The sequence below is a fragment of the Haematobia irritans genome, chromosome 1 (assembly GCF_050003625.1).
Source record: "Haematobia irritans isolate KBUSLIRL chromosome 1, ASM5000362v1, whole genome shotgun sequence".
NCBI classification, from domain to species: Eukaryota; Metazoa; Arthropoda; class Insecta; order Diptera; family Muscidae; genus Haematobia; species Haematobia irritans.
In genome coordinates, this window is record NC_134397.1 from 167137608 (window position 1) to 167154918 (window position 17311).

At 27.5% G+C, this 17311-nt stretch overlaps 1 protein-coding gene across 1 annotated transcript in view; it reads right to left on the reverse strand.

The window, feature by feature from the left end:
- Nucleotides 1-17311, reverse strand: part of side-IV (sidestep IV transmembrane protein) — a 440483-nt gene that overhangs the window by 84620 nt on the left and 338552 nt on the right. The window contains exon 9 of the mRNA XM_075292078.1: nt 3423-3553. Coding sequence (XP_075148193.1) covers nt 3423-3553 — 131 coding nt within the window. The remainder of the gene's footprint in view (nt 1-3422; nt 3554-17311) is intronic.

Genomic DNA, 17311 nt, shown 5'->3' on the forward strand with positions numbered 1-17311 from the left:
CTTAAAGCAAATAAGTGAGAGGTGTTTAATTCATTATTTTAGGATTTTGTTGTAAATGATTTCTCCCCGACATTGGGCAAATTATAAAATATTTAATAAAATTTTTTTCGAGCTCCATAAAAGTCATATCATGTTGCGAAATTTCTGACTACAAATAATTATGAATCGGCCTGTCTCTTCGCCAATTAAAAAATGAATATATGGATATAGACACCACATAGACTGATTAAAATTTCCGTGTCGATCAATAACCGTCCACTGTACAAATCTACAGAATTTAGCTCGATAATCATATGAAAGGCAATATTTTCATACGATTTTCTTGAAGGCATAATAAAAAATTTAAGATTCCCTATAGAAATTGGTTGTTTAATTTTGTCGTACAAATATTAAATTATAATTCAATTTTTTTTTAAATTCAAATATTGAGTTTATGGCCTCAAATGTCCATAACAAAGTCCCCTATAATATAGAATTTACTATAAACCCAATATCAGCAGCAAAAGTAGCTATATTATGTTGGTACTCTAATAATTTTTTACGTACGTTAGTTAAATTCACTAAAACAGAGAAAAAATTATACACAAGTGAAGCATAAAGTTTAACTAAATTTGGGTTTCCCACAAAATAGCTCAGAATTTCTAAAATTTTACCAATAATGCGCCCATCTTGAACTTCGTATGGCACTAAAGACATTTTTGCAATTTTGAACTCCAATTTTTTTCCTTTAAACTACGAAATTTTAATAAGTAAAAAATAATAGTTTTATCTAATAAATTTTCTTAAACTTGTCGACAACTAAATATTTACTTATTTTTGAAAAATCTGCGTGACATATGCGCTCCTAATACAGTTTAGTTAAATTTTTATGAAATGAATCTAATTTTTCTAAAATTAACTAAAATATTCCATCGTGGTGGGTTCACTATTTTTTCAGTGCAAACGCAGCCGATGGTAATGCTGAGTACCTAACGGCCTATGGTTGCTCCCTGCTTGTATTCAATCGACCGTGGGGTCAAAATAAATGACGAATATTGTCAGGAGAATATCCTAAAGATAGAATTGAAGCCCTGCAAAGATATCGGTCGCAGACAATGGACTTTCAAACATAAAATCAGAACCACAGAACTCAGCACGCGTTAACCAAGAATGGCTTTAAAAAGAGGTTCATCGTTTCTTTCTATGACACAATAACCACAAAATTCGTTGGACTCCTGCGCCAGGGCCTGTTTTAATTGTAAGCTTAGCACTACAAAATACCAAAAGGACGTCTGGGAATGGAACAAAATACCACGGAACCACTTTCTTGCAGCGTGTATAGCCTTGTAGGCTTTTTGAAGCCTACACAGAAAAAAATTTCACGAAAATTCTCCAGTTAAAATTTTAATTGAGTTTTAAAAAATATTCAATAAAAATTTAATTGGTTCAGCAATTTTTTTAATTAAAACAAAAATCAATCACACAAATTAATAGTATCAATTAATTTTTTAATTGGATCAATTAATTTTTTAATTGACTTTCAATTAAGTTTTTAATTGATACTATCATTTCTGTGATTGAAGACATTTCAATTAAAAAATTAATTGGATCTATTAAATTCGTGATTGAATCAGAAAAAATTTGTGTGTACAAATCTAAACTGATTATAAAATTTGATATTATTCTCGACATTGTTTGCTCTTGAACAATAGAATTAAGAAAATATATAGCGCTTTATTTTTATGCATTACATATCAGCAATACATATCAGCCATATGATAATCAATTACGAGGATATTGTGTCAAGGTAAATTATTGCATTCCTTCCTTGGTGGTGTGTATATAAATTTTGGCTCGTCCGAGTTATTTGCCCTATAAGCACTGAAAGATATATTGTGTAGAGATCAAAGACTTCTTGTTCTTAAAATACAAATACTAATTTTGCTTAGCGATCAAGATGCATTGATCTGAGATAGAGTTAATTTCCTTTCCAAATGTCAATAAACTCCTCAAAACAGTTTTGTCCTTATAATGTAGTTTTTCGACTTAAAAATGGGTTTCTTTACAGGAAAGAAAATGAAATTGATGGGCTATGGTCAATTTGGCTTTCACATTTCTGAAATGTTCTTCAAAATTAATGTGATCGTCTTTAAATTTGTTGAGTTTTTGTATTTCAAATATTAAGCTAAAAATTGTTTAACACCTCATATTAAAGATGTTTGTTACTTAAAACATTGTATAGTTGACAATTGGGAATTGAAGTTGACGTCAAACGTTTTTAAGAATTGTTAGATAACATCAAGAAAAAAAACTAAAAAACAAAAATTACTAAATTCAAATTTTTCTCCTAGTATTATGTACGCAAAATTCAAATTTAAAGAGAATTTAGTCTTAAATGTATTCTTACTTCAATGTTACGCTTCTTTGGCTTGGAATCAATGCCAAATTCATTAGCGTAAAAACAGTCTTTAACCTTTAGAACCTGATAAGTTTTTCAGTGTACTTGTGTTCCATTGGTCGCATCCCCTAAATCCCGCCTCTTCGAGCCATGTGAGCCACATCCCCACTACGTAGGGTTAACGCACCATGAAATATATTCTATTGCAATGTGAAACCAAAAACACAAAAAAAGTGTTAAATGCATCTTAAGTAAGATAAACTATCGAATAGTTCATTTCTTTTCATCCCTGGGGGCCTGGGGCTGGGGGCAACATAAAACAAAACAGCCTGTCCAAAAAGAAGAAATACCAAAGTAAACAGGTATTGGTGCAGTGGTTAACACAAGTGGCACTCCTCAACAGCAGTAATCAATCTTTTTAAAAGATTTTTTTACATTTTTCCCTTTGGTACAAGCTTATGATGTCGTCGTAAAGTAATTTGTAAATGTTTCTATGTTCAGGGTGTTTCTTATCCATCCGGTTACTTTGGTTTTCTTCCAAAAACTGTAGTTCAATGAATAAATGGATTTCCGTTTTTCTTCTCTAACCATCTTCTCACACACAATCTTCCTCTCTCTCTCTCCCTCGTACTGTTTACGTTGGTGTTTTTGGTAATTACATACACGCACACTTTTAACATTCTAATGATAAATGTTCTGCATAAGTTTTCGGAGAAAGAGAGAGAATCTCTCCCCTTTTTTTGCTCTTCCCCACTTGCACACAGTGTGTCTGGTTCATGTTTAAAAATAATCTATTAATTAAGTAAATGTAAACATCACTTTATAGAATACAACGGAGAATGTTAAATGATCCGGTAAATGTTGCTAACTGTCCTTTGCCATGACGGTAAAGGTGTTCGTGTGAGATTGCCTGGAGTTTGCTTAAGCAAATATGTATGTATGTGCGTGAGAGTGTGTGTTTGTGGTTTTGTCAGAACGTGCGACGCTTGAATCCTCAGGCATTAATCCATTTAAGTGTATTCTTGTGGTCGAATTTGTTACTTACATTATGAAACCATGACATCTTATAAGGCTTTGGATTTGATTGAATAACGCATTCAAAGTAAACATCGTCTCCTTCCTTAATGTCGTCCGGATTAAGTGACGAACCCATTTTCAAATGGGTCGTTGGTTGATCTGCAACAAGATGAGAAGAAGGGTGGGTGTTAGAATAATTTTCTTTCGGTTTTTGTTTTGGTTTGTTTTTAGAATGGGATTAATTAGCTAATTGAATACAAACATAGTCGATGTTTACAATATTTATCGTTATGATTATAAATACTTAACCCTTAAATACGCACTGTGTCTTTTTTGACTGTATCAAATTTTGACCCACTTCTATAAAATCAAATTTGTTGGATTTAATACATCATAATGCTATTTATAAAAATATCTTTTTCCGGAAAATTTGTTGTACTTCTAAGTAATCTGCAGTCAAAATTAGAAATTAAATTTTGACAAAAATTCAAAAAACTATAAATTGGAAGTTAAATAATATTTACCAGAGATGAAAGTAATGTTGGTGAAAAAACTGTGTAGTGCATAAATATCTCTATTCTCTGCTAAAATCAAATTGTTTATTTGTAAATAAAAACTTAGTTTAATGGGCACTGTATATTATAAAAAAAATATAATTTTTTTCTTTTCTTAAATGTGGTGTGCAGATGTTCTTTTTTATGGCTGTTTTTCATATGTGCAATGGTTAGGTTAGGTTAGGTTAGGTTATGTCGGGCTGCCACATGTATCAGGCTCACTTAGACTATTCAGTCCATTGTGATACCACAGTGGTGAACTTCTCTCTTATCACTGAGTGCTGCCCGTTTTCATGTTAAGCTCAATGACAAGGGACCTCCTTTTTATAGCCGAGTTTTTCGGAGGACTCCGCAAAGTTGAGCATTTAAGGGTTAATGCCGTTAAAAAAACATGTAATTAAAATAAATTCGAAAGAATATTCAAAAAATAGTGACCCCACCAGGAAGGAACATTTTGGTTAATTTTAGAAAAGTTATGTTAATTTTAGAAAATTTTAACTAAACTGTATTACAAATTTAGATGACCCACCGATTTCACATTTCAATATGGTAAGTAAAAATTTTTTACGAAAATTCAAGAAAATTTATTAGACATAATTATTTTTTTAAACTTGCAAAAGAAAATTACGTAGAGTGAAGGAAAAAATTGGAGTTCAAAAGTGCAAAAATGTCTTTAGAGATATACGAAGTTCAAGATGGGCGCATTATTGGTAAAATTTAATATCTTAAGAAATTCTGAATTGTTTTGTGGGAGTAGGCTTGCTGGTTTCTAGCAATTGTACTGGTTTTTCAAATGTACTGATAACAGTACAAAAATGTACCGGTTTTTGTTTTTTGTACTGTTTTTTTAGCATTAGATTTAGAACAATTTTTAGCAAAAGGACCGTACCGTTTTAATTCCTTCATCTTCGAACGTTTTTGATTCAACTTACATACGTATTTAGGTCTCATTGTGAAGTACACATTGGTATTGGCCCTAAATCGAAAGTCAGCTGATATTTTTAGTCATTTGTTTTCCATTTCTATAGATCGATTACACCAGAGTTTGTCGCGCCAAATTTTTCATAAAATCATTTTAAATACGAGAAAACATTTAATCGTGTGTATATGACTACAAATTGCGAAATCGGCAAGAAATAAAAAGAATATTTAGAACAGTTAGTTAATATCAGTTAGCAACTTATTAAAGCTTCCAGTTACCCAATCAAAACATCTGCTGTGGCAGAAGCTGCCTTTACCTTTCACACCGTGATGCATAGCCACAGTTACCAATCGGCAGAATTCACAGCAAATGTTTGCAGATTTAAAAGTGACATCCGATTTCACTTGCGGAAAAACAAAACTGGCTAAAATCGTTCGCAATATTCATTTAATTTTATTCATTTAATGTTTATTGTTGAATTGTTTATGTTTTTATATTTTTATTGCTAAAATAAAAATGTATGTGCCTATGTGGGAGTCACGTATTTAGTTCCATCTTCTTGATTCATTTGTGTATAATTTTTTCCCCTTTTTTAGTTAATTTAGCTAACGTACGCAAAAAATATTAAGATCATAGAAACTTTCTCAAAACATAATAATAGGGTTCAATTGTTTTAAGTGAAGGGTTGCAATTATGTTTCAAGAATTATTACATTCAGTATTTTCATCAGACTTTCATTTAAAACATCGCATACACTGTTAACAAAATATGGAATAACACTTTTATACACTCCACCATTGGTCTAGGGCTGCATTAAGTTTGGCATTTTTGACCAAATTAAAGGATTTATTTATTTTAAGTCACCAGGTACATTAAAAAATGTGAACCAGCAGGGCACTAAAGCCAATTAAACTCTATTTCAGTTCATGGTATTACTATGTTTTGAGAAGGTTTCATTGACTTTAATAAGTTTTGCATGTATAGCTAGATAACTATACATAAGATCGTCCATCTTGATCATAAATTTATTTGTCAGTTTTTGTTTTACAAAAAATGGGATTCTGATTCTCATTTTGTCCCACTCTAAATAATCATATTTTGATGTAACATATTGGACTCATAGTTTGTCTTCAGTTGTATCTTAAAGTTATAGAGTTGTTTTCTCCGCTCTTCAAATTATGGAAGACTTTCGACTAGAGACTTTCCATAGAGGGGAGTATTTCTATAATTTTAATTTGAACATTGGTTAATATGGAAAAGCTCTTAATTTATGACTATTTGTAGGTTATTTATATCAATCATCGCTCTGCGATCAAATATCTTCAAATAAGTCTTATACATATTAATACCATCGTCTATGTAAAACATTGATTTAATAATTTCTTTAGATTATGTGTAAAGTTTGTACTATTTTTTCTCTTCTCTATAAATTATTTGGTGTAACATAGTCTGTTTGGTTCATTCCTTTTACAAAATTTATCTCAAGTCGTACATTCATTTGGGAATAATTTATAAGTATATTTTCTTTGGATTTAAATGCAGTGGTTATTAAATTTTCCATTTTCTTGTCTTTAATACCATCAACATATTTCTTCACTTTAAGTACGAACCCTTTCTTCTTTTGATGTATGCGTGTGCTACATCACATCTGTGTTACATTTACGATCCATGCAACATAACTAAACAACATTGTTTATGTAAGCATACCAAAAAGGAAACCAAAAACAGAAAAGAAATTCTGAAGAAATGACTGCCACAATGTCGACAACGACCATCACCATCAACACGGTGTAGAAGACGAAGTGGAAAAGTTTCCTAACAAATGACACAAACAGTACGGATGTGAATGGGAGTGATATTACAAAAGTGTGAGTAATACATTGTAGCTCACCTGAGTATCATTTACATTTTTAGCGCATTCGAAACCCTGGAGTTTATTCTATATGCAGAAATTACTAAGATAGTGAAGTAGTATAGATTGGCACTGTAGATAGGGGCCTTTTAGGGGGGAAATCGGTGAATACCTCGAAACCTTTTCTACATATAACCTAAGTTACCCAGAATGTGAAGTCCCTTTACTCTTTAAAAACTTACCGATTCTGACAGGTACTATACTGACCCGTACTATGGCCCTGGTCGTATGATTACCAACGATCAATGTTATCATTTAGGTTAAAGTTGTGACCGATGCTTGATCCCGGGAGCATCGGTAACTAGACGATTAAACACAAATTATCTTACTCCCTGAATTTGAATATGAACCAGTGGCATTAAATGTATGTAACGAACCATCTACAAGAGCTTACCTAGAAACCGAAGAAAACGTTCCAGTGGCGCCCGAGCAGTGATTAAGAGAATAATTATATATATTCCTTCACGGTATATATAATTATATATGTAGAATGAATTTAATTGGAATCCGAAGGTTTTGTAAATGAATTGTAGTGGCAATTTATCGCCTATCTAGCCAAAATCAAAATCGAGTAAAAACCGATCACGCATTTGAACCACGAGGAACACTCTTAAATTCTTTGGATAATGAGGCTTCTGAGGACTAGCGGACGTTGTCTAATCAAGCAATAATCACATCTTTTCACTTTCCCGATACGTGGGTCATTGTCAACCAAGTCCGAAAACGGATTTCGCAGTATAACGGAAAGCAAAAACCATTTGAGTTGATCGAGCGAATTGAGTAAATATAAACATTTTATTACTTGGGAATGTATGTTATCATACCTCTAGTAAATTCTGGAGTACTCGTAACTCTAAAATAATTAGTGAAGACATTCTCCAACTCATGTTTTCCCATCCTCTATTGCGAAAGTTGGAAAACGAGATCTGATAGCGACTCCAGAAACATTCCATAATTATGCGTTGATTATGAAGTAAAGGATGTGGGACTGTGAGCACAGAACTTTCTGAAATACCCAACCCAAATATTTGTAGTACATTATGAGGAGGGAAACCCCAGAAGCTTTAAAAATGAAAAGCAACTTAGAAAATCTGCACCACTTGCTCGAATGCAACATAGGTGGTTGAAATACAATGATGCCTTAGCCATACCGGTGGGAAATCGAAGACCATTCTTTTCCCAGGTCTTCACTACCAACTGGTTTGATTTAGAGGTATGTTGGTTTGACTAGGTTATAGTGGCAATCTTGTACTTTGGATTCCTTTAGTCAGAGTTGCACACAGTTTTAGGAAGTTTTTTTTTATAGTTGCGAGTCACTTTACTATAAACAAATTGTCTGTTACAGTATACCCGGAGAAAGGGCTTCGAAGAAGAATAATACTATTAAATTGGATGAGACATCGCCATCAGAAGACCGCACTATATAGAACCAATAAGTCATTTGGCAACTTGTGTTTTGTTCATCTGGCATATTCTTCAGACATGGACTGACTGAGGAGGTCATTGCAACCATCGAAGCTAAATTCGTGGACCTTTAAAATCTTAATTTTCACCTGGATTATATTGTGGAAAAAAGTCAATTCTTTTCCAGATCATGTGATCAAACTAACAATAGGATAGATTTCAACATTCTAACCTCCCTCTTATCATTAATTGATAAGAGAAACGTTCGCCAAACCTTTTCTAGACCAATCGAGGCAAATGTGGGACCGTAGAAACCGATATTGGAATGAAACCGATATTGGAATGAATCACATATGAAATTATTGGAAATGGATCTTAATAAATCTGACGTCCTACGACGGAAGTAGATGAAAAACTCCCAAGGCCTATTGATGGAAACCTCCAAATCTAAAAGTCACAATGGCATTACTGACGCACATAACTTTTTCTTACTCTTTACTTTTTACAATAACTACACACTTCTGGCTTCAAACATACAAACTAACTTAAGTCAATCGTAAAGTTTATATTGTTAGTTAGTTAATGTTGCAGTAACAATACCCAAAGTCCATAAAGTAAACATTGGCCCAATTACAGCATAGTAAACTTCTCAATGATGATGGTAGTTTGCCTTTATGCCGCACAGTACATAGCATTGCGGCAACTGCCATTCTCAATTCACTGCCACCCATCCATCCGTTCATCTTCAGAGATTCTTATGCTATACTGATATATCTGCGATTTTGTTTTTTTGGATTTTGGTATTGGTGATAGAAGAAACTCTCTTCATGCCATGGATGCCATTAACTACGCTAAACTACATAAAGAGAAATCTTCGCTGGCACCACACAAAAGTCAAAAACTTTAGCCACTCACCATTGAGGCCAAAATATATTTCTTTGCTTTTCTTCAAATCTCAATGGAACGCTTAAGTTAAAGTTAAGGGTTTTGCTTAATATTCCAACTAATCTTTGGCAATAATCTTTGACCATAGAACATCGTAGCGTTGAAATGCTGTAAGGGAATTTACCTTGAAGGCTATTGAAATACTTAATTGACCACAACTGTTTGTGTGGTTGTGGTTGATTGGTTACAAGTTGGGCGGCGGTTTAGTGATCATAGTATAATAAAGTTTTGTGGTATGTAAAATATCTTGTATCCTTATCCTCTTCTGATTTTGGGTAATTAATTCCAAGGAATAAATTAAGAAAATTGCAATTTTCTTTCGTAAATTTCTTTTTTATGTAAACATCTATTTTTATCTATCTGTAGTGGGTTATATACAAGGAGTAATATAATAAGATGTACATTTTTACAATAGAAATTGTGGAAATAATGGCATCCGATTGTAATAATGAATATTGAGTAAAACATACCACATTCACTAATACAAAATGACGTTCGAAAATCGTGAACTGCAGGTAATGAAATGATAAAAACGCGTTCACGAAAAATTAATACCTAATAAAATTTTATTTCACTAGAAAACGTTGTCAAAATTTTATATCTATAGAAAATTTTGTCAAAATTTTATTTCTATAGAAAATGTGTCAAAATGTTATTTCTATGAAAAATTTTGTCAAAATTGTATTTCTATAGAAAATTTTGTCAAAATTTTATTTTTATAGAAAATTTTGTCAAAATTTTATTTCTATAGAAAATTTTGTCGAAAATTTTCTTCTAAAAATTTTATTTCTACAGAAAATTTTGTCAAAATTTTATTTCACTAGAAAACTTTGTAAAAATGTTATTTCTATAGAAAATTTTGTCAAAATTTTATTTCTACTGAAAATTTCGTCAAAATTTTATTGCTATTGAAAATTTTGTTAAAATTTTATTTCTATAGAACATTTTGTCAAAAATTTTCTTCTATAGAAAATTTTTTTATATGGAAAATTTTGTCAAAATTTTATTTCTATAGAAAATTTTCTAAAAATTATTTCTATGGAAAATTTTGTCAACATTTTCCTTCTGTAGTAAGTTTTGTCAAAATTTTATTTTAATAGAATTTTTTTGTAAAAATTTTATTTCCACAGAATATTTTGTCAAAATTTTATTTCTATAGAAAATTTTATCAAAATGTTATGTATATAGAAAATTTACTCAACATTTTATTTCTATAGAAAATTTTCCCAAAGTTTTATTTTTATAGAAAATTTTCTCAAAATTTTATTTCTATAGAAAATTTTCTCAATTTTTTTTTTAATAGAAAATGTTCTTAAAATTTTATTTCTATAGAAAATTTTGTCAACATTTTATTTCCATAGAAAATTTTGTCAAAATTTTATTTTTATAGAAAATCGTGTCAAAATTTTATTCCTATAGAAAATTTTGTCTACATTTATATTTCTATAGAAAATTTTCTCAAAATTTTATTTCCATAGAAAATTTTATTTCTATAGAAAATTTTGTCAAAATTTTATTTCTATAGAAAATTTTGTCAAAATTTTATTTCTATAGAAAATTTTGTCAAAATTTTATTTCCATAGAAAATTTTATCAAAATTTTATTTCTATAAAAAATTGTGTCAACATTTTATTCCTATAGAAAATTTTGTCTAAATTTTTATTGCTATAGAAAATTTTCTCAAAATTTTATTTCCATAGAAAATTTTATTTTTATAGAAAATTTTGTCAAAATGTTATTTGTGTAGTAAGTTTTGTCAAAATTTTATTTTTATAGAAAATTTTTGTCAAAATTTTACTTTTCCTACAGAAATTATGTCAAAATTTTTTTATAGAAAATTTTGTCAAAATTTTATTTCTATAGAAAATTTTCTCAAAATTTTATTTCCATAGAAAATTTTGTTAAAATTTTATTTCTAAAGAAAATTTTATAAAAAATTTAATTCTATAGAAGATTTTGTCAAAATTTTATTTATGTAGTAAGTTTTGTCAAAATTTATTTTTTTAGAAAATTTTTGCCAAAAATTTACTTTTGTAGAAATTTTTTCAAAAATTTTTTCTATAGAAAATTTTTGTCAAAATTGTATTTCTATAGAAAATTTTGTCAACATTTTATTTCTATAGAAAATTTTGTCAAAATTTTATTTCTATAGAAAATTATGTCAACATTTTATTCCTATAGAAAATTTTGTCTAAATTTTTATTTCTATAGAAAATTATGTCAACATTTTATTCCTATAGAAAATTTTGTCTAAATTTTTATTTCTATAGAAAATTTTCTCAAAATTTTATTTCCATAGAAAATTTTATTTCTATAGAAAATTTTGTCAAAATTTTATTTATGTAGTAAATTTTTGTCAAAATTTTATTTTTATAGAAAATTTTTTTCAAAATTTTACTTTTCCTATAAAAATTTTGTCAAAAAATGTTTTCTATAGAAAATTTTCTCAAAATTTTATTTCCATAGAAAATTTTGTCAAAATTTTATTTCCATAGAAAATTTTGTCAAAATTTTATTTCTATAGAAAATTTTGTAAAAAATGTAATTCTATAGAAGATTTTGTCAAAATTTTATTCATGTAGTAAGTTTTGTCAAAATTTATTTTTTTAGAAAATTTTTGTCAAAATTTTACTTCTGTAGAAATTTTTTTCAAAATTTTATTTCTATAGAAAATTTTATCAAAATGTTATTTACTTAGAATTTCTATGGAAAATTTTCTCAAAGTTTTATTTGTACAGAAAATTTTCTCAAAGGTTTATTTCTATAGAAAATTTTCTCAAAATTTTATTTCATTAGAAAATTTTGTTAAAATTTTATTTCCATAGAAAGTTTTGTCAAAATTTTATTTCTATAGAAAATTGTGTCAAATTTTTTTTTATACAAGGAGTAATATAATAAGATGTACATTTTTACAATAGAAATTGTGGAAATAATGGCATCCGATTGTAATAATGAATATTGAGTAAAACATACCACATTCACTAATACAAAATGACGTTCGAAAATCGTGAATTGCAGGTAATGAAATGATAAAAACGCGTTCACGAAAAATTAATACCTAATAAAATTTTATTTCACTAGAAAACGTTGTCAAAATTTTATATCTATAGAAAATTTTGTCAAAATTTTATTTCTATAGAAAATGTGTCAAAATGTTATTTCTATGAAAAATTTTGTCAAAATTGTATTTCTATAGAAAATTTTGTCAAAATTTTATTTTTATAGAAAATTTTGTCAAAATTTTATTTCTATAGAAAATTTTGTCGAAAATTTTCTTCTAAAAATTTTATTTCTACAGAAAATTTTGTCAAAATTTTATTTCACTAGAAAACTTTGTAAAAATGTTATTTCTATAGAAAATTTTGTCAAAATTTTATTTCTACTGAAAATTTCGTCAAAATTTTATTGCTATTGAAAATTTTGTTAAAATTTTATTTCTATAGAACATTTTGTCAAAAATTTTCTTCTATAGAAAATTTTTTTATATGGAAAATTTTGTCAAAATTTTATTTCTATAGAAAATTTTCTAAAAATTATTTCTATGGAAAATTTTGTCAACATTTTCTTTCTGTAGTAAGTTTTGTCAAAATTTTATTTTAATAGAATTTTTTTGTAAAAATTTTATTTCCACAGAATATTTTGTCAAAATTTTATTTCTATAGAAAATTTTATCAAAATGTTATGTATATAGAAAATTTACTCAACATTTTATTTCTATAGAAAATTTTCCCAAAGTTTTATTTTTATAGAAAATTTTCTCAAAATTTTATTTCTATAGAAAATTTTCTCAATTTTTTTTTAATAGAAAATGTTCTTAAAATTTTATTTCTATAGAAAATTTTGTCAACATTTTATTTCCATAGAAAATTTTGTCAAAATTTTATTTTTATAGAAAATCGTGTCAAAATTTTATTCCTATAGAAAATTTTGTCTACATTTATATTTCTATAGAAAATTTTCTCAAAATTTTATTTCCATAGAAAATTTTATTTCTATAGAAAATTTTGTCAAAATTTTATTTCTATAGAAAATTTTGTCAAAATTTTATTTCTATAGAAAATTTTGTCAAAATTTTATTTCCATAGAAAATTTTATCAAAATTTTATTTCTATAAAAAATTGTGTCAACATTTTATTCCTATAGAAAATTTTGTCTAAATTTTTATTGCTATAGAAAATTTTCTCAAAATTTTATTTCCATAGAAAATTTTATTTTTATAGAAAATTTTGTCAAAATGTTATTTGTGTAGTAAGTTTTGTCAAAATTTTATTTTTATAGAAAATTTTTGTCAAAATTTTACTTTTCCTACAGAAATTATGTCAAAATTTTTTTATAGAAAATTTTGTCAAAATTTTATTTCTATAGAAAATTTTCTCAAAATTTTATTTCCATAGAAAATTTTGTTAAAATTTTATTTCTAAAGAAAATTTTATAAAAAATTTAATTCTATAGAAGATTTTGTCAAAATTTTATTTATGTAGTAAGTTTTGTCAAAATTTATTTTTTTAGAAAATTTTTGCCAAAAATTTACTTTTGTAGAAATTTTTTCAAAAATTTTTTCTATAGAAAATTTATGTCAAAATTGTATTTCTATAGAAAATTTTGTCAACATTTTATTTCTATAGAAAATTTTGTCAAAATTTTATTTCTATAGAAAATTATGTCAACATTTTATTCCTATAGAAAATTTTGTCTAAATTTTTATTTCTATAGAAAATTTTCTCAAAATTTTATTTCCATAGAAAATTTTATTTCTATAGAAAATTTTGTCAAAATTTTATTTATGTAGTAAATTTTTGTCAAAATTTTATTTTTATAGAAAATTTTTTTCAAAATTTTACTTTTCCTATAAAAATTTTGTCAAAAAATGTTTTCTATAGAAAATTTTCTCAAAATTTTATTTCCATAGAAAATTTTGTCAAAATTTTATTTCCATAGAAAATTTTGTCAAAATTTTATTTCTATAGAAAATTTTGTAAAAAATGTAATTCTATAGAAGATTTTGTCAAAATTTTATTCATGTAGTAAGTTTTGTCAAAATTTATTTTTTTAGAAAATTTTTGTCAAAATTTTACTTTTGTAGAAATTTTTTTCAAAATTTTATTTCTATAGAAAATTTTATCAAAATGTTATTTACTTAGAATTTCTATGGAAAATTTTCTCAAAGTTTTATTTGTACAGAAAATTTTCTCAAAGGTTTATTTCTATAGAAAATTTTCTCAAAATTTTATTTCATTAGAAAATTTTGTTAAAATTTTATTTCCATAGAAAGTTTTGTCAAAATTTTATTTCTATAGAAAATTGTGTCAAATTTTTTTTTTCTATAGAAAATTTTGTCAAAATTGTATTTGTATAGAAAATTTTGTTAAAATTTTATTTCTGTATGAAATTTTGTCAACATTTTATTTCTATAGAAAATTTTGTCAACATTTTATTTCGATAGAAAATTTTGTCAAAATTTTATTTAAATAAAAAATGTTTACAAAATTTTATATGTATAAAAAATGTTTTAAAAATTTTATATGTATAAAAAATTTTTGCGAAAATTGTATTTCTATAGAAAATTTTGCGAAAATTTTATTTCTGTGTTATAGAAAATTTTGCGAAAATTTTATTTCTAGAGGAAATTTCGTCAAAGTTTTTTTTTCAAATTTGGAACAAGTATGTGTTTTGGGTCAGAATAGAACGCTATGATTTCCGATTATGGAACTACAAGGTGGTACAGGGTATAATAAAGTCGACCTTTCCCGACTTTAGTCTTTCATTACTGGCTTTATTTTCCAGTTGACTTATTGAGCCAATCTAATTACGACAAACTTTTTAAACGCTTGTGGATTCATCAAAACAAAATCATTAAATTTTTTTATGAATCACAATTTGTTTTCTCTTTTTCAGTATGTGGTAGCCATAACCTTTTTACACAATCAAATCTGTTGCAACAAAGGGATACAATATTCTACTCATATCAAATTTCATAGCATCCTATAAAGAGATATGACCAGTTAAATTACCAAATATTGGCAAAAGTTTTATTCATTCTCATTTCTGATTGTACATTTTTTGTCCCCAATTGTCCCGGTGATGGTGGTGGTGGTGGTCGTCTTTAATTTAAACAAAAGAAACTTGGCATAAAAATCAACAAATCTTGTACAACCAAAAAAAAAATCGAAGTAAAACTAAAAAAGAAATCTACCCGAAAGGCTGAGAAAATCTTGGTTTTATTTGTATCCCCAGGAAGGAAGGAAGCAAAGGCACTAAAATAAAGTTAAACCATAAAAAGTGTATACTTATACGAGTATAAAATGAAATTGTGTGAAAACCGCACAAAAAAGGGGAAAGACAAAAACCAAACAAGATAGCTCTCTCTATAGGTTTTTGCATCCAGGCCATACACAGAGATGGACAACGGATTGCAATAGTGTGGTCTGCATTTGATATCTACGACATCACATTGTCCTTCATTGTTTTGGCTATATTGCATGCTACTTAAAAGACAACCAGGAGAAAATCTTCATTCACCCTTGCTGCTGGTGGTAAAACCCTTTTTGGAAGACCATAAATGTGCCATAAACTGCCAACTTAAGGCCCATATTAAATGCATAAAAGCCAAAGAAACTTTTGGTCAACATTTGAATGTGGCCCTATCAAAAAAGCAGAGAAAAAAGAAGGCAAACAACAGAAAAACGAAAACGAAGAAACAAACAAATCCAACAAAACTATAAACTCTAGTTAGGAATTTAAAGTGCTAAACAATTTACATGATAGACACAAATCACGATTTCATTGAGGTAAGGGTGTACCATAAAAAAAAGAAAAACATACCAACAGAAAACAGATTGTCATTAGATTAGATTTTGTCTGTCAGAGTGGAAAGGGAACCAAATTAGTTTAAATGACAGAAATGTGCTAGTGATGATCTTAAATAGCAAAATAAACAATACTATGGTTCCGTTGTTCTACATCAAATTGATGGACAAATGGGTTTCCTTGCAACATTTGTTATGTTTTTTTTTTTTTGTGATGAAAACAGTTTTTTATACGCTTTTTTGTATTATGAATAAACTGGTTTGAAATCAAGTAATATTTGTTTATTTTAGAATATAACTAAAATTTATTTTGATAGCAAAAATAAAATAAAACACACGGTCAGCATTGTCGCATATATAGACAATTTTTTTTGACACTATTGTAGATACAAAAACGTTATAAATAAGTAAACATATACATATCAGAATATTAAGTTACAATTAATGTACCCCAATTGTATTATACTTTAATCCAATTACTTATACTTTAAATTTAAATCATCAGAAACTATTCGTAATACACAAAAAAAAGTAGATTTCTAAAATCAAGTTTCAAAATATTATTTTCGTACTTAACATTTTATTTTCGTACTTAACATTAAGTACAGAATGTGCATATTTGTGCAATTCAAGTACTTAAAGTTTGATTTAAGCTTGTTTGGATGTTTAAACATGAAAAGTGATACTTAATTCGTCTGTGAGAGTTATGTTCTGAGAGCACAAAATAGAGTTTTTTCTCCTCGATGCTCTCATCGAACCCACGAGCAAAAAGTGTGTGTGTGTTCTTAATGGTTGGCTTGCATTTGATTTGCTATCTTAAGCCGACTTTGGCTTAAAATTAGAAAACTTTTACTCGATATCACATGAAAGTGAGGAGAACGAAACATTTTTAATATAAAGTAGTGAATACCAATATTTAAAAGGTAAGTAAAAATAAAGTTTATTATTTAAAATAAATAAATATATATTTCATCCAATTTAAATTGATAGTATAGTATAAGCAAAACTAGTTTCAACATACATACAAGAAAATATTTGTCGTTGGTATAACAAGAATAATTTCGGCCATATTTAAGTCATGAGTGGACCCAAAAATTGCCCCATCGTTTTATAGAAATAATTGTTATAATTATTGTATGTTTTAAAATATGTTTTAAATAGGGAAGAATACTTCTTATTTTACAACTTCTCATAACAAAATTAAATATACATTTAAGGTATGGAAATAGAAATGTGAAAAAGACTACGCGGCTCCTCCAAAAGTTCAATCTTAGTTTGATTGACATCTGAAGTCATTAAATTGACAATTCCGTTCCCTCAGCTTTAAGGGAGTGATTGAACAGAGCTTCATTGGATTTGGCAGCCATAGTTGAA